The sequence below is a fragment of the Aquila chrysaetos genome, unplaced genomic scaffold (assembly GCF_900496995.4).
Source record: "Aquila chrysaetos chrysaetos unplaced genomic scaffold, bAquChr1.4, whole genome shotgun sequence".
Taxonomy (NCBI): domain Eukaryota; kingdom Metazoa; phylum Chordata; class Aves; order Accipitriformes; family Accipitridae; genus Aquila; species Aquila chrysaetos.
This window is the reverse complement of record NW_024470433.1, coordinates 1-20,713: the sequence shown is the minus strand read 5'-3', so window position 1 is coordinate 20,713 and position 20,713 is coordinate 1. Positions and strand designations below refer to the sequence as shown.

Below are 20,713 nucleotides of genomic sequence, written 5' to 3'. Positions count from 1 at the left end.
GGCGGTGGGACGGCTCGGCGTCGCGCCGGGGGTTGTAGAAATCTGTAGCGGGGACAGGAACGGGACACCCAAACCCCTATAGGGGCCGTCGCCTATAGGGCGACCGCCCGTCGGCCGGCTCGGCGACGCCGGCACCGCCGCCGCGACGGGAGACTCACCCAGCGGCCCCGGCTCTTCCAGTCGTGCCAAGAGGCGCAAGAGGACGCGGCAGGTCTCCTCGCCGCGAGCCAGCGCCAGCGCCCGCAGCCTCCGCGCCCAACCGCGGCCCCCCGGGGGTCCCAACGCCGCCGTTTCCGTCGGTCCCAGCGCTCCGGCTTCCCGTAATCCCGCCAGGAGTTCCCGGCCCGGCGCTCGCCGCAGCCGGCGCTCCAGTTCCCGGCCCTGCGCCCGTACCTGCGCCCGTGCCCACGACATGGCCGCCTGCCTGCGGAGGTGGAGGGGGGGGGGGGGACACGCGCGCGCCGGGAGAGGAGGTGTGGGGATCGGGCCTAGAGGGGACGCTGGGGGGTCCCCGGCCCTATAGGGGATGGGGGGGGGTCCCCAGTGCTATAGGGGATGGTGGGGGGTCCCCAGCGCTATAGGGGATGGTGGGGGGTCCCCAGCGCTATAGGGGATGACAGAGGGTCCCCAGCCCTGTAGGAGACGGAGACGGTGGGGGGTCCCCAGCGCTATAGGGGATGGTGGGGGGTCCCCAGCGCTATAGGGGATGACAGAGGGCCCCCAGCCCTGTAGGAGACGGAGACGGTGGGGGGTCCCCAGCCCTATAGGAGATGGGGGGGTCCCTGTCCCCCAGTGCCCAGCGCTATAGGAGACAGTGGGGGATCCCCAGCCCTGTAGGAGATGGTGGGGGGTCCCCAGCCCTATAGGGGATGGTGGGGGGTCCCCAGCGCTATAGGGGACGACAGAGAGTCCCCAGCCCCATAGGAGATGGTGGGGGGTCCCTGTTCCCCAGTGCCCAGCGCTATAGGAGATGGTGGGGGGTCCCCAGCCCTGTAGGAGATGGTGGGGGGTCCCCAGCCCTATAGGAGACAGTGGGGGGTCCCCAGCCCTATAGGGGATGGGGGGGGTCCCCAGCCCTATAGGAGATGGGGGGGGGTCCCTGTCCCCCAGTGCCCAGCGCTATAGGGGATGACAGAGGGTCCCCAGCCCTGTAGGAGACGGTGGGGGGTCCCCAGCCCTATAGGAGATGGTGGGGGTCCCTGTCCCCCAGTGCCCAGCGCTATAGGAGACGGTGGGGGGTCCCCAGCCCTATAGGAGATGGTGGGGGCTCCCTGTCCCCCAGTGCCCAGCGCTATAGGAGACGGTGGGGGGGTCCCCAGCCCTATAGGAGACAGTGGGGAGTCCCCAGCCCTGTAGGGGATGGTGGGGGGTCCCCAGCGCTATAGGGGACGACAGAGAGTCCCCAGCCCCATAGGAGATGGTGGGGGGTCCCTGTTCCCCAGTGCCCAGCGCTATAGGGGATGACAGAGGGTCCCCAGCCCTATAGGAGACGGTGGGGGGTCCCCAGCCCTATAGGAGATGGTGGGGGGTCCCCAGCCCTATAGGGGATGGTGGGGGGTCCCCAGTGCTATAGGGGATGACAGAGAGTCCCCAGCCCCATAGGAGATGGTGGGGGTCCCTAGCCCCCAGTGCCCAGCCCTATAGGAGATGGTGGGGGGTCCCCAGCCCTATAGGGGACGATGGGGAGTCCCCAGCCCTATAGGAGACGGTAGGGGGTCGCTGTCCCCCAGTGTCCAGCGCTATAGGGGATGACAGAGAGTCCCCAGCCCTATAGGAGATGGTGGGGGTCCCTAGCCCCCAGTCCTCAGCCCTATAGGAGATGGTGGGGGTCCCTGTCCCCCAGTGCCCAACCCTATAGGAGATGACAGGGGGTCCCCAGTGCTATAGGGGACAATGGAGAGTCCCCAGCCCTATAGGGGATGGTGGGGAGTCCCCAGCCCTATAGGAGATGGTGGTGGGTCCCCAGCCCTATAGAAGACGGTGGGGGGTCCCTGTCCCCTAGTGCGCAGCACTACAGGGGACGACGGAGAGTCCCCAGACCTATAGGGGATGGTATAGGGGATGACGGGGAGTCCCCAGCCCTATAGGAGATGATGGGGGGGGTCCCCGTGCCCCAGTGCCCAGACCTATAGGAGATGGCGGGGGGTCCCAGTGCCCAGCGCTATAGGGGACGATGGAGAGTCCCCACTGTATGGCTCAGCCCTGTAGGAGATGCTGGCAACTCCCCATACGTGGGTGCCCAGCCCTATAGGAGATGCAGGAGAGTCCCCAGCGTGGGGCTCAGCCCTCTAGGACATTATAGAGAACCCACACGTTGGGCTCAGCCCTATAGAAGACACCCGACGCTCCCTATATGTGAGTGCCCAGCCCTATAGGGGATTCCCCCTGTGGGCGCTCCTCAGTGCCTATACTGACCCACAGACCTCCACACACCCCATAGGAAGCCGGGCCAGACCCTATAGCCCCCCCCCAGGCCATGCCAACCCTATAGGTGCCCACCCCACCACCTCCCTACCTGTTCCCGGCCCCTATATGGCTCCTATATTATCCTTATAGGGGCCCCCAGGTATTTTTAGCGCTGACCTTTGAGGCTGGCCAAGCCTGGCCTGCGTGACGTCAGAGCCAGCATAGGCCCCATAGGTGCCCACCCTCCGAGTCTGGGTGGGGAGGGGGTCCCTATAGGGTGGCAGGGTCCCCTATGGATTTGTATAGGGTCGGGGGTCTCTATGTGTGCCCTATAGGTAGGCGTCTATAGGATCCCGGGGGGGGGGGGGGGCAGAGCCCGGTGGGTGCCCCTGGGGGGGGTCTCTATAGGGTCCCTACGGTGGGGCAGAGCCCGGTGGGTGCCCCTGTGGGTTTTCTATAGGGTCTCCGTGAGGGAGCAGGGGCCGGTTGCCGTCGCTATAGGTTTTCCATAGGGCCGCCATGAGGCCGCCCAGCCGCCCCATAGCCCCGCCCACCCCCTCGGCCCCGCCCCCGCCCCTCCGCGGACCCTACCACCACCACCGGCGGGGTGGGGTGGGGAGGAGGAGGAAACTCTCACCACCCACTCATCCACACCCCCCCCCATCCACCCTACCTACCACCCCCCCACCCCACAGGGCTGTGGTACGCTCCGACGGAGGCTATAAAGGGCGGGCGGGAGGCCGGGGGCGCAGTGCGGGCGCCACGTGGAGGGGAAGCGCCGGACCAGGGCGGCACCGCCATGGCCTCCAACGGTACCGGGGGGGGGGGGGGGGAAGGCTCGGGGGGGGGGGGGGGCCTGCGGCCTCCCCTCTTCCCGGGGGGGGTAATTACAGCTCGGGCAGGAGGCCCTGCAGCCCCCTTTCTTCCCGGGGGGGCTCCCTACAGCTCGGGGGGGGGGGGGGGGGGCTCTGTGGCCCCCCGGGGGGGGGTCCCTATAGCTGGGGGGGGGGGGGGCCCGCCCTGCGGCCTCCCTTCTTCCCGGGGGGGTCCCCTACAACGTCGGGGTGGAGTATTGCAGCAACTACAGCCCCGGGGAGGAGATGGGGAGGGGGGTGTCTTGGAGCCCCCCCCTTCTCCAGCAACTTGGGGGGGGTCCCTAGAGCCCCCCCGGTACCCCTGGGGAGGGTATGGCGGGGCGGGGGGTCCTAGAGCCCCCCTTTGCGCTGCGGTGGGCGGTTGTAACAGCAGTGCCGCTTTTACTGTGGTTTTTTTTTTTTTTTTTTTTTAAGTTTTTTCTTTCCAACGAGCGTTTTTGTTACTTATTTTCTTATTTTAGTAACGGTGTAGCTACGGAGTTTTCATTGTTACGGCTGCATTGGGGGGGGCTGGGATTTGATGCCCCCCCCCCCCCCCAATTTCCGCGATGGTCCAGGCTGTGGGGTTTTTCTTTTAATTAATTCCGCCCCCCCCTTTTTTTTTTAATTTATTTCCCCGCCGTTGAGGTTTATCGCGTCTCCAATTTTTTTTTTCAGTGTCGGTTTTGGGGGTTTTGTTTTTTGTTTTTTTTTTTTTTTGGTAAAAAGTGGTCGCGGATGGGGGGGGGCGGACAAAGCGCCGCGCCCGGATGCGCCGCGGCGGCCTCCGGGAGAAGAATCCTCTTCTAAAACTACAAACAAAGGGAAACCCGCATCTAAAACTACAAATAAAGGGAAAATTCGTTTTTTGGTTGTTGTTTTTTTTTTTTTTTTTTTTTTTTAAAGGATGGGGGGATGGTTTGGGGGTCGCGGAGCCCCCCCCCCCCCCCCGGCGCCAAGCCCCGCGGCCGCCATTTTGTGCGCCCAGGGAGGGGCGCGGCTTTTCCAGCTGCGCCACCGCCGCCATTTTGTGTGCGCGGGGGGGGGGGGGCGGGCTGCGCATGCGCGCTGGCGCTGCCGCAGTCCCACATCCGGGCCTTTGCTTTTAAAATATTCCGTGGAAGGGGGGAAAATAACCCCCCAGGGAGGGCTGGCGCCGCCTAAAAACCTTCGTTTTGGGTAAAATCCTCTGAGTTTCTTCCAAAGCTTGGAGCAGCTGCTAACGCTGCAAGGCGGGAGGAGGCCAATAGCCGCCATCTTGCGGCGAGGGGCAGACCCCCCTTTTGTTGTGTGATATCTGAGGGAAACTTCCACGTTTGGGTTCGTTTTTACAGCTGTGTAGTTAAATTTGGTTTCTGGGTGCTTGTTTAGAGGGGATATTTGGTCTTAAAGTAGGCCTTTAGATCTTCTGAGTGGGGTAAATACTGAAACTGTCTCATCTTGTGCCTTACTTTGGCTGTTCCTGCGGTTGAGTGATTAATAATGTTTGAACGTATAGTGTAAATACGTTTATATTCAGGCACACGTACGTTTATTTACACAACTAACGATCTTTTTGGGTTTGTTTTTCCCTACAGACTACAGCCAGACGGCGACGCAGAGGTGCGCGCCCCCCCCCCCCCCCGTATTTAACCTTTTACATCTCGACCCTTAGAAATACGTCGGGAAAAGGGTGTTTTTGTGGGGATTTCACGTGAGTTTGGTGGGTTTTTTTGTTTGGTTTGGTTTTGTAACAGCTACGGGGCATACCCCACCCCGCCGGGGCAGGGCTACTCACAGCAGAGCAGCCAGCCCTACGGCCAGCAGAGCTACAGCGGCTACAGCCAGTCAACTGACACCTCTGCCTACGGCCAGAACAGCTACAGCTCCTCCTACGGCCAGACCCAGAGCAGTAAGCCAAGCCCCTGACACCCCCCTGTCCCACTACTGGGTGTTTTTTTGGGGTGTTTCACCCTCTTTTCCACTCGCCTCTAGGCTACAGCACCCAGTCAACCCCCCAAGCCTATGGCAGCACCGGCGGCTACGGCAGCGGGCAGAGCTCGCAGACCTCCTACGGGCAACCCTCCTCCTACCCCAGCTATTCCCAGCCGCCGGCGGCCAGCTCCTCCACTGGCAGGTAGGCAACAGCCACCCCGCAGCACCGCCGTTTGGGTGAAAAACTGGTCTTTCGATGAATATTGGGGGGGTTGGTTTTTTTGTTTGGTTTTTTTTTTTTCAGCTATGGGAGCAGCTCGCAGAGCTCTAGCTACGGCCAACCCCCCAGCGGCGGCTACAACCAACAGTCGAGCTACAGCGGACAGCAGCAGAGCTACAGCCAGCAGTCCTCCTACAACCCGCCCCAGAGCTACAGCCAGCAGAGCCAGTACAACAGCGGGGGCAGCAGCGGATGTGAGCCTGGTGGGCGGTGGCGACGGCAGCGCCGTTTTGGGCCTAAATCTTGGCTTTTTTTGTGTTTTAACCGTTCGTTTTCACGGTTGTAGCCAACAGCTACGGTCAGGAACAGTCGTCCATGAGCGGCGGTGGCGGTTACCAGGAGCAGAGCGGCTACGGGGGCGGGCAGCAGGAGCGGAGCCGCGGCCGGGGCGGCTACGGCCGAGGCGGCTACGACCGCGGCGGCCGCGGGAGCCGGGGCGGCCGCGGAGGCAACCTCGGGTAGGTGTCGGGGGACGGCGGTTTGGGGGGGCTTGGAGGGGAGGGGGGGCTCGGGGGTTTGGGGGGGGACAAAAAACCTCCCGAAACTGGGGAGGGCAGAAGGGGGAGAGGGGAGGTGAGCAGCCCCCGGACGGTGCTGTGCGGCACCCCCCGCTCAAGCGGGTTTTAACCAAAATCGGCGCAAGCGCCCCTAAAAAAAATAAGAAAAAAAAAAAAACAAAACAAAACAAAACCCCAAAAGGCAAGGCGCCCAGCGGGGGCGCTTGGAGGCGCCTGAAGTGGTAAGACCCTCCCGGAACTGGGGGGAAAAAAGGTGTTTTTTGGGAAAAGTAAAAAGAGATAAAACCACTCAGCAAACCTGGTTGCCAAGGTCACTTGTAGCCTCCGGTGCCGGCTCTGGTCACGGTGGGGGCACGTGCCCCAGGTTTTAAAAAATACATAAGAAAAAAAAAAAAAAGGAAAATGGTTCGTTTTGAGGTCACTGCAGAAAACAAAAATGTTGATTTTGGGGGAAAAAACCGCCGGTTTTGGATATTGGGCGATGTTTGACACTGATTGATGGGTGATAACCTGGAGTGGAGTGTCTTTGTGGTGTCCCGGTGCACGAAGGGAGGAGGAAATGCCCCAAAAAAACTATGATAATGGTGGTTTTAAAGAAAAAAAATGAGAGGTTTTGGGTTTGTGCGCGTGTCGCCCCCCCCCGCTTTTGGGCTGAAAAAGCCGCTTTTTGGGGCGGCAAGAGGTGAGTATCGGCGGGGGCGAGCCGCGGTTGCTTGTTTGTCTTGCCGCTGCTGTTGTGCCTGTTAACAAACTCTGCGTTTTGTGTGCTGCAGGTGTGAAAGGCAGCGAAACTTTCGCAATTCTCCGCTCTTTTTGGGTTAAAAAAAGCAGAAAGGGTGAAAAATGCAAACAAAAAAAAAAAAAACCAAAACCAAACACGCAAAGGGCCCCCCCCTCCCAAAAATAACCTACAGGAGTGAGGGGGGAAAAGCGACGACGAGCGGTGGGGAGGGGGAGACGCTCCCGCTGGGGGGGGCTCGGCTGAAAGCAGGGGGGGGTGCCCCCCATTTAAAAAAAAAAAAAAAAAAAAAAAGGCAAAACTGAGGTTTTTAATGATTTTTGGATCCCCCGGCGGGGCCAGAGAGCGCCCGGCTGCTGCGTCCAAGATGAAACGTCGCCGGCGGATGGAGACCCCCAGCCCCCCCAAAGTGCCCCCGCCCCCCCCCCCCCCCCAAATCTGCAGGGGGGGGCGCTCAGGAAGGAGGAAACTGCTCAAAAGTGCTGGTTTTGCCCCGAAACTGCCCCCCTCTTTTTAGGCAGGGGATAAAAAAAACCTCATTATCTTCTAATTTATCTCCTCAGCGGTGGTGAGCGTGGTGGCTTCAATAAATTCGGTGGTAAGTCCCAAGAGTTCGGCATTTGAACCCAAAAAAAAAAAAAGTGTCTGTTTTTTAACCCCTTCTCTCCGCAACAGCCTGATCGGGGGCGTTTTGGGGTGAGAAAGCCCCAAAAAAGAGGTGCGGCGGCTGGCCAGAGGCGACGTCATCGGGCTGCGTCTTGGGTGTTTAAACAAACAAACAAACAAACAAAAAAAGGTCGTTTTTTGGGGGCAAACCGGAGAAAAAAAAAACCGAACATGCACACGGCGACCGCGGGCGGAAAAAAAGCCGGAACGGGGAAATTGCAACTCTTGGCAAAGCGGTGGTCTTATTTTTTTTTTTTTTTTTTTTTGGGCGGGTGAAAACGCTGGTTTTTAGCAAAACGGTTGCATGTGGTTTTAAAAAACAATAATGAAAAACCTGAGGTTTGGTGCAAAGTTTGGTTCCGGGGGAAAAACAAGAAAAATGCAATTTTGGGGCTTGTGTAAAGTGCCGGTGACCTGAGGTTGATGGAAAAAAAAAAAAAAATGCGTATAATGGTCAAATTGCCGTTTTTGCCCCCAAACGGGGAGCGGTGAGGTGGTGAGCGCTGCAGTGTACCGACCGAAAACGGAGTGTCTTGGTTTTACCCATCTTGAGAGTTCTCACGCCGTTTTGGAGGGGTTTGCTGAACTGGGGCGTTGCTGGTGGTATTTTGAGGAGCAAAAAGTGTGTTTTGAGACAAAAATACCCAAAACTGCCACCCCGGGGGCAACGAGCAGAGACGGATGGCCCCGGTGCCTCAGTTTTGGGGTGAAAACCCTGGAATTGGCGAGTAATGTTGGCCTCGGAGGGGCCCCCTTTTTGGGGGGGGGAGAGCGAGTGAGAGGAAAAAAAAACCAAAACCACCCTGAGTGTTTCTAGGTGCCAAAATTGTTGGGTTTTCACCCCAAAAAGGGGCGTGGGCTGAAATGGGTGGGGAAAAGGCGTTTTTTCCCCCGTTTTTTTCCTATTTTGGGGTGTTTGGGGTGGGGGGGGGGGGGCTGGGGTGTGTTCCTTCCCCCCTCCCTGTTGCCTAATTAACGCTTTGCCTTTTAATTTTTGCATGTGCCGAAAGGACCCCGGGACCAAGGGCCACGGCATGATCCTGGTAAGGAGGGGGGTGGCTAACGAGGTGGGGAGGGGGCTAATGAGGGGGGGAAGAGGATTAATTGGCGGGGGGGGGCTGGCTAATGAGGGGGAAGGTGGTTAATTGTGACAATGAGGGGGGGAAACGTGTTAACGAGTCTGTTAAGGAAGGGGTGATGAGGTTATTGAGAGGGGCTAATGGGGATGGGTTAATGAGGCTATTGAGGGGGGTTAATGAGGGAAGGGGAGGGATGGGGGGGCTATTGAGGGGGAAGGAGGCTAATGAGGACTAACGAAGGCTGGTGCTAACGAGCTCTTTGTCCCGCAGGCGAGCAGGATAACTCGGACAACAACACCATCTTCGTGCAGGGGCTGGGCGAGAACGTCACCATCGAGTCGGTGGCCGACTACTTCAAGCAGATCGGCATCATTAAGGTGAGCCGTGTCCGTGGCGTGTCCATAGCGTGTCCATAGCGTGTCCGTGGCGTGTCCGTGGCGTGTCCTCGAATGTGTACCATCCCTAGCATGTTGTCAAGTGCGTACCATGGAGCTTTAACCAGTGGCCAAGGGGACGGGGCATCTGCGTGTCATTAACTTCCTGACGTATCACGTGTTCTTTGCATGTTTGCGGGTCCTTTGCGTGTTGATGTGTCTTGTGTGTCCTTAGCGTGTTGCTGCATGTCCTTAGCACATCCTGCTGTTTCCCCCCCCAAGACCAACCCGATGGGGACACCCGTGATAACCCCCCCAGCTCCTTAGCGTGTCCTCGCCCCCTCCCTCTGCTCTTGGTGTGTTTTTAGCATGTCCTTAGCATGTCGTCTCCCCCCTAGACAAACAAGAAGACGGGGCAGCCCATGATCAACCTCTACACGGACCGGGAGACGGGCAAACTGAAGGGGGAGGCCACCGTCTCCTTCGACGACCCCCCCTCCGCCAAAGCCGCCATCGACTGGTTCGACGGTAGGACCCCCCCCCTCGATCCCCCCGCTCCTCCCAAAAACGACCAAGTTTTGGGGCTGAATTCTCCCGGTTTTAGGCAAAGAATTCTCCGGCAACCCCATCAAGGTGTCCTTCGCCACCCGCCGCGCCGACTTCAACCGTGGCGGAGGGGGCGGCCGGGGCGGCCGCGGCCGAGGAGGTGAGCGAGCGTGCGCGAGCGAGCCGGGGTGGCGGTGCCGAGGGAGCTCTCGGGCGGCCCCAAAATCCCCCTTTTTCACCCCAAAACACCTCCTTTCCCAGGCCCCATGGGACGAGGCGGCTTCGGCGGCGGCAACAGCGGTTCCGGCGGGGGCAACCGGGGCGGTTTCCCCAGCGGCGGCGGCGGCCAGCAACGTGCCGGCGACTGGAAGTGTCCCAACCCGTGAGTGGGGGAATTGGGATGAAGGGGGGGGGGGGGGCAACCGGGCGGGGCCGATGACCTCATCGCTCTCATTTTTTTTGTTGTTTTTTTTTTTGTTTTGTTTTTCGTTTCCCCCTGCCCCGCAGCGCGTGCGAGAACATGAACTTCTCGTGGCGCAACGAATGCAACCAGTGCAAGGCCCCCAAACCCGACGGGCCCGGCGCGCCCCACATGGGTAAATACCCGGGGGGCGGCCGCGGCGGGAACCACATGGGTAAATACTGGGGGTCCGGGTGGGGGGGGGGGGGGGGCCACGCCCACCTGGTGTCCTCATCGTGCACCCTCCCCCCCCCCCCCCCCCCCCAATTTTGTTACCCGCAGGCGGTGGCGGCGGCGGGTTCGGCGAGGAGCGACGCGGCGGGCGCGGAGGCTTCGACCGCGGCGGCTACAGGGGTGGCCGGGGCGGAGATCGGGGCGGTTTCCGTGGCGGGAGAGGCGGCGACCGAGGCGGCTTTGGGCCGGGGAAGATGGATTCCAGGTAAGATGGTCGAAGGGGGCTGTCCCCTGTCGTGTTGGGGATCTGTTCACTCTGAAACCTACTGATGACCTGTGAATGAACCCGTTTCCAGTAGCTCTGAAACCTCTGGGAGGGTGGGGGGTTGTTAGTAGGTTCCAGAGTTAACAGTGCACTCTGTGCCCCCGGGAGGTTGGGTGGAGGTGCTGGAGGCCGTTAACTCTGGAGCTTACTGAGCGCCGTTGACTCTAGGGCATGTTGGTTGGGCGCTGTTAACTCTGGGGATCACCGATGGAGTGTGGGGACGGATGTTGAGAGGGGGGCAGTTCCCTCAACAACCACGTGGTGGTGCTGGTACTGCCATCATTATGGCCCAGAGTGAATGCTGCTCTCCTGCTTCTTCCTGCAGGCTGTTGGGACAGCGTGTTAACTCTGGGCTCTATTGATGGTCGTGGTTGATAGCCTGGCCATGCTGTGGCTGCTGTTTACTCCGGTTCCTATCGTGATGGTCTTGGTCGAAAGCTGAGCTTTATTTGTCCATGTTAACTCTGGCCCCTACTGACACACCTCTCCTTTCTCTCTGCAGGGGTGACCACCGGCAGGACCGCCGCGAGAGGCCCTACTGAGCCCCCCCCCCGCACCCCTTCCCCCCCCCCCCTGTTTTTTATTTGGTGCCCTGCCCCTGGGGCCGGCCGGCCCCGCCCCCCCCCGCGGGGTCTCCCCGCTTTTAACCCCCCCTCACCCCCCATTAAAGCCTTGGGGGACAACATGGCCCTGCCTGGTGTTTGGGGGGGGGGGGGAAGGGAAGTGGGGGGGGGGGGGGATGGTGGTGGCTGCTCCTTGCCCTCATTAGGCTCCAGAGTGAACGCGCCCCTTAATGAGGTACTTCCGGCTGCCGGGCTCGTTAAGGTGCTCGTTAACCCCCTCGTTAAACCCTGACGTGGCTCAGGGCGGGGGCCCGACCCTTTCCGGTGCCCCGTGATTGGGCAGGGAATCTATAGGGAATGGCTCACCCTATGGGGAACGGGACCCCCTATAGGACATTCCCCCCACCCCCCCCTTATTTTGGGGGGGCGTGGCCAAGGGTTGGGGCGTGGCTCGGGGAGGGCAACGCAGTCGAGAAGGCGCGGGGGTGGGCGTGGCCGGACAGGTGGCGGGGGGGCGTGGTGGAGGCTTGGGTGGGCGGGGGCGAACAGGTGCCGGAGGGTGCGGGGCGGCCGCCGCGGCCATGAGCGCCATGGGGAGGCGGGAAGCGGGACCGGGGTCGGGGCTGGTCCTGCTGCTGCTGCTGCTGCTGCTGGAGGGTGAGCAGGGGGCGGGTGAGGGGGCCGAAGGTCTGAGGGGAGCGGGAGGGAACGGGTCAGGGCGGGATTTGTGTGGAAAGGGACCGTGAGGGGATAATGCGAGGGGGGGGGGGTCCTGATGGGACACGGTTAGTTTTGGGGGGAACGTGGGGATCGTGAGGTGGTCGTGAGGGGATTGGGGGGGGTCCGAAGGTCTGAGGGGAGCGGGAGGGAACGGGTCAGGGCGGGATTTGTGTGGAAAGGGGTCGTGAGGAGACAATGTGGCTGAGGGGGGTCCTGAGGGGACACGGTTAGTTTTGGGGGGAACGTGGGGAGCGTGAGGGGATTTCGGAAGATCGTGAGGGGACAATGTGACTGAGAGGGCGTCCTGAGGGGACACGGATCGTTTTGGGGGGGATGTGGGGATCGTGAGGGGTGCGAGGTGGTCGTGAGGGGATTGGGGGGGGTCCAAAGGTCTGAGGGGAGCGGGAGGGAACAGGTTGGGGCGGGATTTGTGTGGAAAAGGATCGTGAGGGGGACGCGAGCGGACACGGATCGTTTTTGGGGGGACATGAGGGGATTGGGGGGGTCCGAAGGTCTGAGGGGAGCGGGAGGGAACAGGTCTGGGTGGGATGTGTGTGGAAAGGGGTCGTGAGGGGATTTCGGAAGATCGTGAGGGGACAATGTGACTGAGGGGGGTCCTGAGGGGACATGGATCGTTTTGGGGGGGATGTGGGGATCGTGAGGGGTGCGAGGTGGTCGTGAGGGGATTGGGGGGGTCCAAAGGTCTGAGGGGAGCGGGAGGGAACGGGTCTGGGTGGGATGTGTGTGGAAAGGGGTCGTGAGGGGATTTCGGAAGATCGTGAGGGGACAATGTGACTGAGGGGGCGTCCTGAGGGGACACGGATCGTTTTTGGGGGGGACGGGGGGAGCGTGAGGGGACACGGAGGTGCGTGTGTGTGGGGGGACACGGGGGTTATGGGGGAGGATCGTGAGGGGACAATGTGGAAGGGGGGGGGGTCCTGAGGGGATACGGATCGTTTGGGGGGGTACAAGGGGACAGGGAGGTGTGTGTGGGGGGGATCGTGAGAGAACGTGGAGGGGGGACATGGGGGTGTGAAGGGACACGAGGGGACACAGGTGACATGGCGGGGGGGGGGGGGATGTCACACCTCCTGTCCCCGCAGGACACATTCCTCAGGGCAGGTTTTTCCGGCTTGGCCATCGCCCCGGAGTGTGTCTGTGTGTTGGGGGGGGGGGGGCAGCCCCAGATGCTTTGGGGTGTCCCCATGTCCCCCCCTCCTCCGCCCCCAGTAGGGCTTTGACATCATCGCTTTTTTCTCCGCAGGTCACTGGGGGACGGTGGCAGCGGATGAGCCAGGTAAATTGTAAATTGGGGGGACACACGCACACACACACATACATGACGCACGACACACACGTGCCTCGCCCCGGATACCTGCCTGTCCCCCCCGGGCGCGCTGCCAGCCGGACATCCGGGGAGGGGACGACGGGACACCCGGACGCTGGGGTCCCCACACTGGGAGGCATTCCCGTATTTTTGTTGGGGTGGGGGTCCTGGGTGCTGGTGACCCACAGAAAAGGGGAGATTTGGGTGGGGGGTGGGTCCTGCGTGCCAGGGTTTGGGCAGATGGATGGGGGGGCTCCTTGTTTTTTGGGGGGGGGGGGGTGCCAGGGTTCCCGGAGGCCGGGATCCCTGACGCTCTCCCCCCCCCCCCAACTTCCCCCAGTGCCGTGCGGGACCCCCGTGCGCCGGCGAGTGGTGGGGGGCACGGGGGCGCGGGCAGGGCAGTGGCCCTGGCAGGTCAGCCTCGCTTTTCGGGGACGTCACGTCTGCGGGGGGTCCCTCATCGCCCCCGCCTGGGTCCTCACCGCTGCGCACTGCTTCCCGCTGTGAGTACCACCCCCCCCCCCCCCCCCCCCAAAAAATCCCCTGGGACCCCCAGAACATTTCCCCACCCCCCAGGAATCCTAAATATCAGTTTGCACTTCCAAAAATACTTTTCAGGCCTCTAAATACCCGCCCTGGTACCCCCAAATACTCTCTGCAGACCCCAAACCTGCCAGATTTCCCCCGACCCCCACCCCAACATTTCCAAATACCCCCCCCAGCACCCCAAATACCTCCCTATGCTCCCCAACTCCTCCACAGCACCCCAAAACAGCCCCCTGGCCCCCCCCCAGCAGCATCCAACCCCCCTGAGCCCCACAACCACCTGCCCTGCACACCTCAACCCCCCCCCCCGGACCCCAATACCCCCCCAAAACACCCCTGTGACTGTCCCAGGGGGACCCCGCTCCTGTTTTGGGGACCCTCTTGTCTGAAGCCCCCCCCCCCCCCCCCCCCCCCAACAACTCCCCTTACAGGGAGAACCCCCTCTCCGAATACCGGGTGACGCTGGGGGCCCTCCAGCTCCTGTCCCCCCCCGCCGACGCCCAAGTGAGGCGGGTGGCCGCCGTCACCCGCCACCCCGCTTACCGCGACGGTGACGTCAGCGAGGCGCACGGCGACGTCGCCGGGGACCTGGCGTTGGCACGGTTGGACCCCCCCGCCACCCCCACCCGTCTGGTTCGCCCAATTTGCCTGCCCGGTCCTGCCGTCCGCTTCCCCCCCGGCACCAACTGCACCGTCACCGGCTGGGGGGACGTCCACACCGCTGGTCAGTGTCACCCAGGAATTTTGGGGGGGGGGGGACGGACACGGACACGGGTTGTCCCCGTCAGCACCTACGTGGTCTTGGTGACGCCGGTGTCACCGGGTTCGGTGACCCTGCTGGCACCTCCGGGGGGGGGGGGGGGTTTGGGACAAGCGGCGGGGACACGCCGTTGTCACCGGTCGCGGTGGCGGTGCCAGCGCTTTGGGGTGTCGAGGGACAGGTTGGGGTCACCCTCGTCACCGCGGCACGTCCCGTCCCCCCCCCCGCCGCAGGTCCCCTGCCGCCCCCCCAAAACGCTGCAGCAGCTGGAGGTGCCGCTCCTCGGCCACCGGCGTTGCCGTTGCCTTTACGCGGAGACGGCCGGCATGGGGACGCCCGCCGGGGACACGCTCTGCGCCGGTTTCCCCCAGGGACAACGGGACGCCTGCCAGGTGGGTGCCACCGTCCCCTCTCGTGGGTGACGAGGGAATTTCGTCCCTGTCACCCTCGCGGTCCTTCCGTGTCCCTCCGCGTCCCAAAATCCCACCTCGGGGTCCTTCCGTGTCCCTCCGCGTCCCAATATCCCACCTCGGGGTCCTTCCGTGTCCCGGTATCGCCCCGCCGCGTCCCTCTTCATCCTCTCCCTGTCCCCGCAGGGTGACTCCGGGGGTCCCCTCTCCTGCCGGGTGGGTGACGTCTGGTTGCTGGCGGGGGTGGTAAGCTGGGGGGAGGCCTGCGGGCTTCCCGGCCGGCCCGGCGTCTACACCCGCGCCGCCGCTCACGCCGCGTGGATCGCTGCCGCCGTCCCCGAAGCCCCCCTGCGCCACCCCCAGCTCGCGCCTTTCCCCGAGGACGAGGACGACGGTCCCTGCGGGGACGGGGACCCCCCCGTGGCCTGGCCCCGGCCCCTGCCGCCCGACGGAGGCGGCAGCGCCGGTGCCGCCCACCCAGCCGCTCGCCCCGGCCGCCTCCTGTTGCTCCTGCTGGGGTTCCTGCTGCCCCTCGGCCTCCGCTGAGCGCCCCCCCCCCCCCCACCCCGAGGGGCTGGGGGCACCCAAAAATGACTGACGGGACCCCGAATCGGCACCCGGAATTGGGCGCGGGATGCCAAGCTAGAACCTGGGACGGATGGCACCCAAAAAATGACTCGTGGGGTGGCCGAGATGGCTTCAGGCACCCCAACTTGGCACCCAAAAATGGCTGACGGGACCGCCAGCTCGGCACCCAGGACGGAGCACCCGCTGTGACCCTGGGCCCAACTTGGCACCCGTGGTGTGTCCGTCCGTCCGTCCCCCCCCCGCCCCGAATAAATCATCTGAACACACCTCCACCTCCTCCTTTATCGGTGTTGGGGGGGGCACACACCACCCCCCCCCCCCCCCCCCCCGTCACCCCAAGTCCCAGCTGGCTGGGCGAGGCTGAGCCCAACCGCAACTCGCCGCACCGATGACGCCCTCATTTCTTGGCCACCTTCGCCTGCTTGTGCTTCGGGGGGGCCCAGCGCAGGCAGATGGAGTCGACTGTAGGGGATGGGGGGGGGGGAGAAAAAAAAATTAGGAGGGCGAGAAAATTTGGGGGGGGGGGGGGGGGGGGGGGTCAGGAGCGAGGTCGTTAACGGGGAGAGGTTAATGACGCACCGGTGATGGGCGGCTTCTTGTACTGGGCGCTCTTGAGGTGTTCCTCCACCAGCTTGGGGGTGACGCAGATGACGTGTTGCCCTTTCCAGTATTTCACCATGTTGAGGGACTGGAGGGTGCTGATGATGTCGGTCTGGGTGATGCTGGTCATCTGGCTGGGGAGGGGAGGGGGTTACTGGGAGCGCTGGGAGGGGTGGGGAATTGGGAAACTGGAAGGGAGGTGGTGGTGGTCTCTGGGGGGGGGGGGGGGGGGAGTTGGAACTGACTGTGGGGTGTAAGGGGGTACTGGGAGGAGTTACTGGTGGGTAGTGGCGTGCTGGAGACACAGGACCTCCAGCAGCAGCCGTGACCCAGAGATACTGGAGGGGTAACTGGTAGTACTGGGAGGTTACTGGTCTTACTGGCCGCTATCTGGTGCCCTCCTGAGCTCCTTGGTGGACAGGGTGCCCCAGAAGTCCCCCCAGGATCTCCAGCAGCACCCATGATCCCACGTTACTGGGAGTACTCAGAGGGGTTACTGGTGCCCACCAGAGGGGATACTGGGAGTTACTGGTGCCCACCGGAGCTCCTTGATGGACAAGGTGCCCCAGAGAAGTCCCTCAAGATCTCCAGCAGCACCCGTGATCCCACGTTACTGGGAGTTACTGGTGCCCACCGGAGCTCCTTGATGGACAGGGTGCCCTGGAAGTCCCTCAGGATCTCCAGCACCCGTGATCCCACATTACTGGGAGTACTCAGAGGGGTTACTGGGAGTTACTGGTGCCCACCGGAGCTCCTTGACGGTCAGGGTGCCCCAGAGAAGTCCCTCAGGATCTCCAGCAGCACCCGTGATCCCACGTTACTGGGAGTTACTGGTGCCCACTGGAGCTCCTTGATGGACAGGGTGCCCTGGAAGTCCCCTAGATCTCCAGCAGCACCCATGATCCCACATTACTGGGAGTACTCAGAGGGGATACTGGGAGTTACTGGTGCCCACTGGAGCTCCTTGATGGACAGGGTGCCCCAGAGAAGTCCCTCAAGATCTCCAGCAGCACCCGTGATCCCACGTTACTGGGAGTTACTGGTGCCCACCGGAGCTCCTTGATGGTCAGGGTGCCCCACAGAAGTCCCTCAAGATCTCCAGCAGCACCTGTGATCCCACATTACTGGGAGTTACTGGTGCCCACCGGAGCTCCTTGATGGACAGGGTGCCCTGGAAGTCCCTCAGGATCTCCAGCAGCACCCGTGATCCCACGTTACTGGGAGCTACTGGTGCCCACTGGAGCTCCTTGATGGACAGGGTGCCCCAGAGAAGTCCCTCAGGATCTCCAGCAGCACCCGTGATCCTACGTTACTGGGAGTACTCAGAGGGGTTACTGGGAGTTACTGGTGCCCACCGGAGCTCCTTGACGGTCAGGGTGCCCCAGAGAAGTCCCTCAAGATCTCCAGCAGCACCCGTGATCCCACGTTACTGGGAGTACTCAGAGGGTTACTGGGTGTACTCAGAGGGTCACTGGGAGTTACTGATGCTCACCAGCAGGGTTACTGGGAGTTACTGGTGCCCACCTGAGATCCTTGATGGACAGGGTGCCCTGGAAGTCCCTCAGGATCTCCAGCAGCACCCATGATCCCACGTTCCTGGGAGTACTCAGAGGGTTACTGGGAGTTACTGATGCTCACCAGCAGGGTTACTGGGAGTTACTGGTGCCCACCTGAGATCCTTGATGGACAGGGTGCCCCGGAAGTCCCTCAGGATCTCCAGCAGCACCCACGACCAGTAACTGCGGTAGCTCAGCTTCCCCAGATCCGACAGCGGTTTCTCCGGGGAACCCACCGTGCTTTCCAGCTTGGACAGCTCGTAACCTGCCGGGAGAGGGGAACCCAGGCGTTTGTGGGGGGGTCCCACCCCTTTTTGGGGACCCCCCCACCCCTTTTTGGGGACCCCCCCACCCCTTTTTGGGGACCCCCCCACCCGACTCACTAAAGGCGATGAGGAATTTGCCGTAGCCCCGGCGCTGGTAGGGCGGCAGCGTCAGGATGCAGGCGACGTTGTTGCCGTCGGGCGATTCCTTCTCCTGCGGGGTGACACGCAAGCGGCGGTGGGTGACGGTGACGGGCGGGTGACGGTGACGGACACGTCGGGGTGACGGTGACGGACACGTTGGGGTGACGGTGACACGTGTCGTGCGTCACCCCCCCCCCCCCCCCCAGATACCTTGGAAAAGTAGCCGACGATGTGGGCGCCCTGTCGGTCCACCTCGGTGAGGAGGTAGAAGACGAAAGGTTCCACGTCGAAGTAAAGGGTCTTGTGGTCGAGGAAGAGTTTGGCCAGCAGGCAGAGGTTCTGGCAGTAGATCTGGGAAGGCGTCGGCGTCACGCGTCGTCACGCGTCGCCACGCGGTCGCATCCGTGTTCCCCAACCCGCCCGCGTCAACCACCCCGGGTACCTTGTGGTCTTTGCCGTCCACCTCGTAGACGGAGATGTTGCTCTTGCGGTAGATCTCCCGTCCCGGCGGCTGCCGCCACTGGCACTGACCCTGGGGACGGTCACGCGTGTCCCTCCGCGTGTCACGCCGTGTCCCTCCGCGCGTCACGCCGTGTCCCCAAGCGCGTCCCCAACCGGCCGGACCCCTACGCGTGCTCAGACCTCACAGCCTCGAGGCCGCGCTCGCGGAGCTTCCCGTACGAGCGTCCCCTACGTGTGCGTCCCCCACCAGCCGCCGCGTGTCACAGGCGTGTCGCAAGCGTGTCACACGCGTCCCCTACCAGGTGGAGGCGGTAGGTGCGCTCGAACTTCATGTATTTGAGGCAGTACTCGCAGATCCACAGCTTGGGCTGCTTCCCGTAGTCCTCGGGGAACGGGGAGAAGTACCAGGCGTCGATCTCGAAGTGTCCGATGTGGATCTTGTCCACGTACTTCACTTTCGTGATCTGGGGCGGGGACACGGGGACACACAGGACGCGGTGGGGGGGGGTCACCCCAGATTTGGGGACCCCCCCCCCCCCCCCGGACCCTTGGGGACATGCCCAGGACCTTGGGGACCCCCCTCGGAACCTTGGGGACCCCCCCTCGGAACTCACCGCCTCGTGCTCCTTCTCCAGCGCCGCCGTGGTGGGGTCCATCTCAGCGTAGGTCTGTAAAAGGGCTCCCAGTAATTCCCAGTAATGCCCAGTGCGACTTCCTAGAGACTCTAGTAAATCCCCAGGGCCGCCCCAGTAACTCTCAGGGCCCCCAACATCGTCCCAGTACCCTCCAGTCGCCTCCCAGCACCGCTCAACACCCTCCCAGCTCCTCTCGACACCCTCCCAGCTCCTCTCGACACCCTCCCAGCTCCCCCCGACACCCTCCCAGCTCCTCTCGACACCCTCCCAGCTCCCCCCTGACACCCTCCCAGCTCCCCCCGACACCCTCCCAGTTCCTCCCAGTACCCCCCACCTTCTGGACGTGGTTGATCTCATCGTGCTTGCGTTTCTGGTTGCGGGTGATCTTGCGCTCGGGCTGCTCGGCCAACTCGCCCAGGAACTGCTCCGAGCTTTTCTGCACGGCTTCCTTCAGCGTCTTGGTCAGTGCCAGTCGGTTCTTGTCCACCCACTCGTCCAGCCGACGGTTAACTGGGAGAACTGGGAGCTCAGCGAGGGGCGGGGCGGGGGGGGGGTGTCCCGCCGCCTCCCCCCCAACCCCTTTTCCCAGTGTCTCCCAGTACTCACAGCCCACGTAGTGGACGTAATACTCCTCGCGCCCCTCCTGCTCGTTCAGACGGGACTGGATCACCTCCGCCGAGTCTAGGGGGGGAAACTGGGACCAGTTAGCAGCCTGGCAAGCCCTCTCCCAGTTTGGATCAGTGTGGGGGGGAGTACAGGGGGCTGTACTGGTGCTGCCCAGGCCTGCTGCGATGGGATTTATACTGGTCCCAGTTCTCCCACTCCCAGTTCAGCCCAGACCCACTGTGATGGGATTTATACCGCTCCCAGTTCTCCCACTCCCAGTTCAGCCCAGACCAGGATTTATACTGGCCCCAGTTCAGCCCAGACCCACTGTGATGGGATTTATACTGGTCCCAGTTCTCCCACTCCCAGTTCAGCCCAGACCAGGATTTATACTGGTCCCAGTTCAGCCTAGACCCACTGTGATGGGATTTATACCGGTCCCAGTTCAGCCCAGACCCACTGTGATGGGATTTATACCGCTCTCAGTTCTCCCACTCCCAGTTCAGCCCAGACCAGGATTTATACCGGCCCCAGTTCAGCCTAGACCCACTGTGATGGGATTTATACTGGTCCCAGTTCTCCCACTCCCAGTTCAGCCCAGACCAGGATTTATACCGGTCCCAGTTCAGCCCAGACCCGCTGTGATGGGATTTACACTAGTCCCAGTTCTCCCACTCCCAGTTCAGCCCAGACCGGGATTTATACTGGTCCCAGTTCTTCCCAGACCCGCTGTGATGGGATTTATACCGGTCCCATTTCTCCCACTCCGAGTTCAGCCCAGACTAGGATTTATACTGGTCCCAGTTCAGCCCAGACCCGCTGTGACAAGACTCATCCTAACCCCAGTTCCCCCCAGTCCCGGTCACCTATTGCTCCCAGTCCCTCTGTGCCCGCCCCCCCGGCCCCAGTTCCTCCCAGTCCCGGTCACCTACTGCTCCCAGTCCCGCTGTGCCCCCCCCCCCCCCCCAGACCCCAGTTCCCCCCAGTCCCACCCCCGCACTGGTCCCAGTCCCTTTTCTCCCCCCCCCCCCCCGACCCCGCTCACGCCAGGTGCCGTCTGCCCGGCGGCACAGGTACGTCTCCCCGATCTCCACCGTCACCTCCGCCTCCCGCGGCGGCGGCGGGGGCGGCGGTGAAGCCGACGAAGCCGCCGCTTCCTCCGGGCCTCCCCCACGGGGTCGCCCGGTCTCGGGGCTGC

At 62.6% G+C, this 20,713-nt stretch overlaps 3 protein-coding genes across 5 annotated transcripts; 2 read left to right on the top strand and 1 right to left on the bottom strand.

Annotated features, from left to right (window-relative positions):
* Positions 1-3,108: 3,108 nt before the first annotated feature.
* On the top strand, positions 3,109-11,020 carry FUS (FUS RNA binding protein). Of its 3 annotated transcripts, none has more exons than XM_030007175.2 (15): positions 3,109-3,218; positions 4,838-4,862; positions 4,997-5,151; positions 5,235-5,376; positions 5,479-5,648; positions 5,741-5,912; positions 7,275-7,309; positions 8,388-8,420; positions 8,727-8,833; positions 9,229-9,358; positions 9,435-9,536; positions 9,638-9,758; positions 9,884-10,011; positions 10,119-10,275; positions 10,838-11,020. In XM_030007175.2, the coding sequence occupies exons 1-15, from the start codon at positions 3,206-3,208 to the stop codon at positions 10,875-10,877; spliced, it is 1,530 nt and encodes a 509-aa protein (XP_029863035.1). In that variant the 5' UTR covers positions 3,109-3,205; the 3' UTR covers positions 10,878-11,020. The 3 variants fall into 3 exon arrangements, with proteins under 3 accessions (XP_029863035.1, XP_029863036.1, XP_029863034.1); XM_030007176.2 differs by having other exon boundaries at positions 5,479-5,657; positions 9,884-9,972; XM_030007174.2 differs by having other exon boundaries at positions 5,479-5,657.
* A 415-nt stretch (positions 11,021-11,435) lies between these two features.
* On the top strand, positions 11,436-15,515 carry PRSS8 (serine protease 8). The gene is made up of 6 exons (XM_041122000.1): positions 11,436-11,555; positions 12,883-12,915; positions 13,286-13,448; positions 13,923-14,319; positions 14,485-14,643; positions 14,848-15,515. The coding sequence occupies exons 1-6, from the start codon at positions 11,480-11,482 to the stop codon at positions 15,205-15,207; spliced, it is 1,188 nt and encodes a 395-aa protein (XP_040977934.1). The 5' UTR covers positions 11,436-11,479; the 3' UTR covers positions 15,208-15,515.
* A 50-nt stretch (positions 15,516-15,565) lies between these two features.
* Positions 15,566-20,708, bottom strand: KAT8 (lysine acetyltransferase 8; the record flags this gene model as incomplete). The annotated part of the gene is made up of 11 exons (XM_030007172.2): positions 15,566-15,711; positions 15,829-15,983; positions 17,520-17,670; positions 17,789-17,882; positions 18,023-18,163; positions 18,255-18,344; positions 18,574-18,738; positions 18,889-18,942; positions 19,244-19,419; positions 19,516-19,590; positions 20,561-20,708. Coding segments are annotated over 11 exons (1,314 nt in total), but the record flags the coding sequence as incomplete, so codon positions are not given.
* Positions 20,709-20,713: the final 5 nt, after the last annotated feature.

What these genes read in the sequence shown, in the direction of transcription:
- FUS (XM_030007174.2), top strand. An exon ending in AGGGCCACGGCATGATCCTG is followed by an intron (nt 8,421 to 8,726) that starts GTAAGGAGGGGG and finishes TTTGTCCCGCAG; the next exon opens with GCGAGCAGGATAACTCGGAC. An exon ending in AGCAGATCGGCATCATTAAG is followed by an intron (nt 8,834 to 9,228) that starts GTGAGCCGTGTC and finishes TCTCCCCCCTAG; the next exon opens with ACAAACAAGAAGACGGGGCA.
- PRSS8 (XM_041122000.1), top strand. Translation starts at nt 11,480, where the DNA reads ATGAGCGCCATGGGGAGGCGGGAAGCGGGACCGGGGTCGGGGCTGGTC. An exon ending in GGTGGCAGCGGATGAGCCAG is followed by an intron (nt 12,916 to 13,285) that starts GTAAATTGTAAA and finishes AACTTCCCCCAG; the next exon opens with TGCCGTGCGGGACCCCCGTG. An exon ending in GACAACGGGACGCCTGCCAG is followed by an intron (nt 14,644 to 14,847) that starts GTGGGTGCCACC and finishes CTGTCCCCGCAG; the next exon opens with GGTGACTCCGGGGGTCCCCT.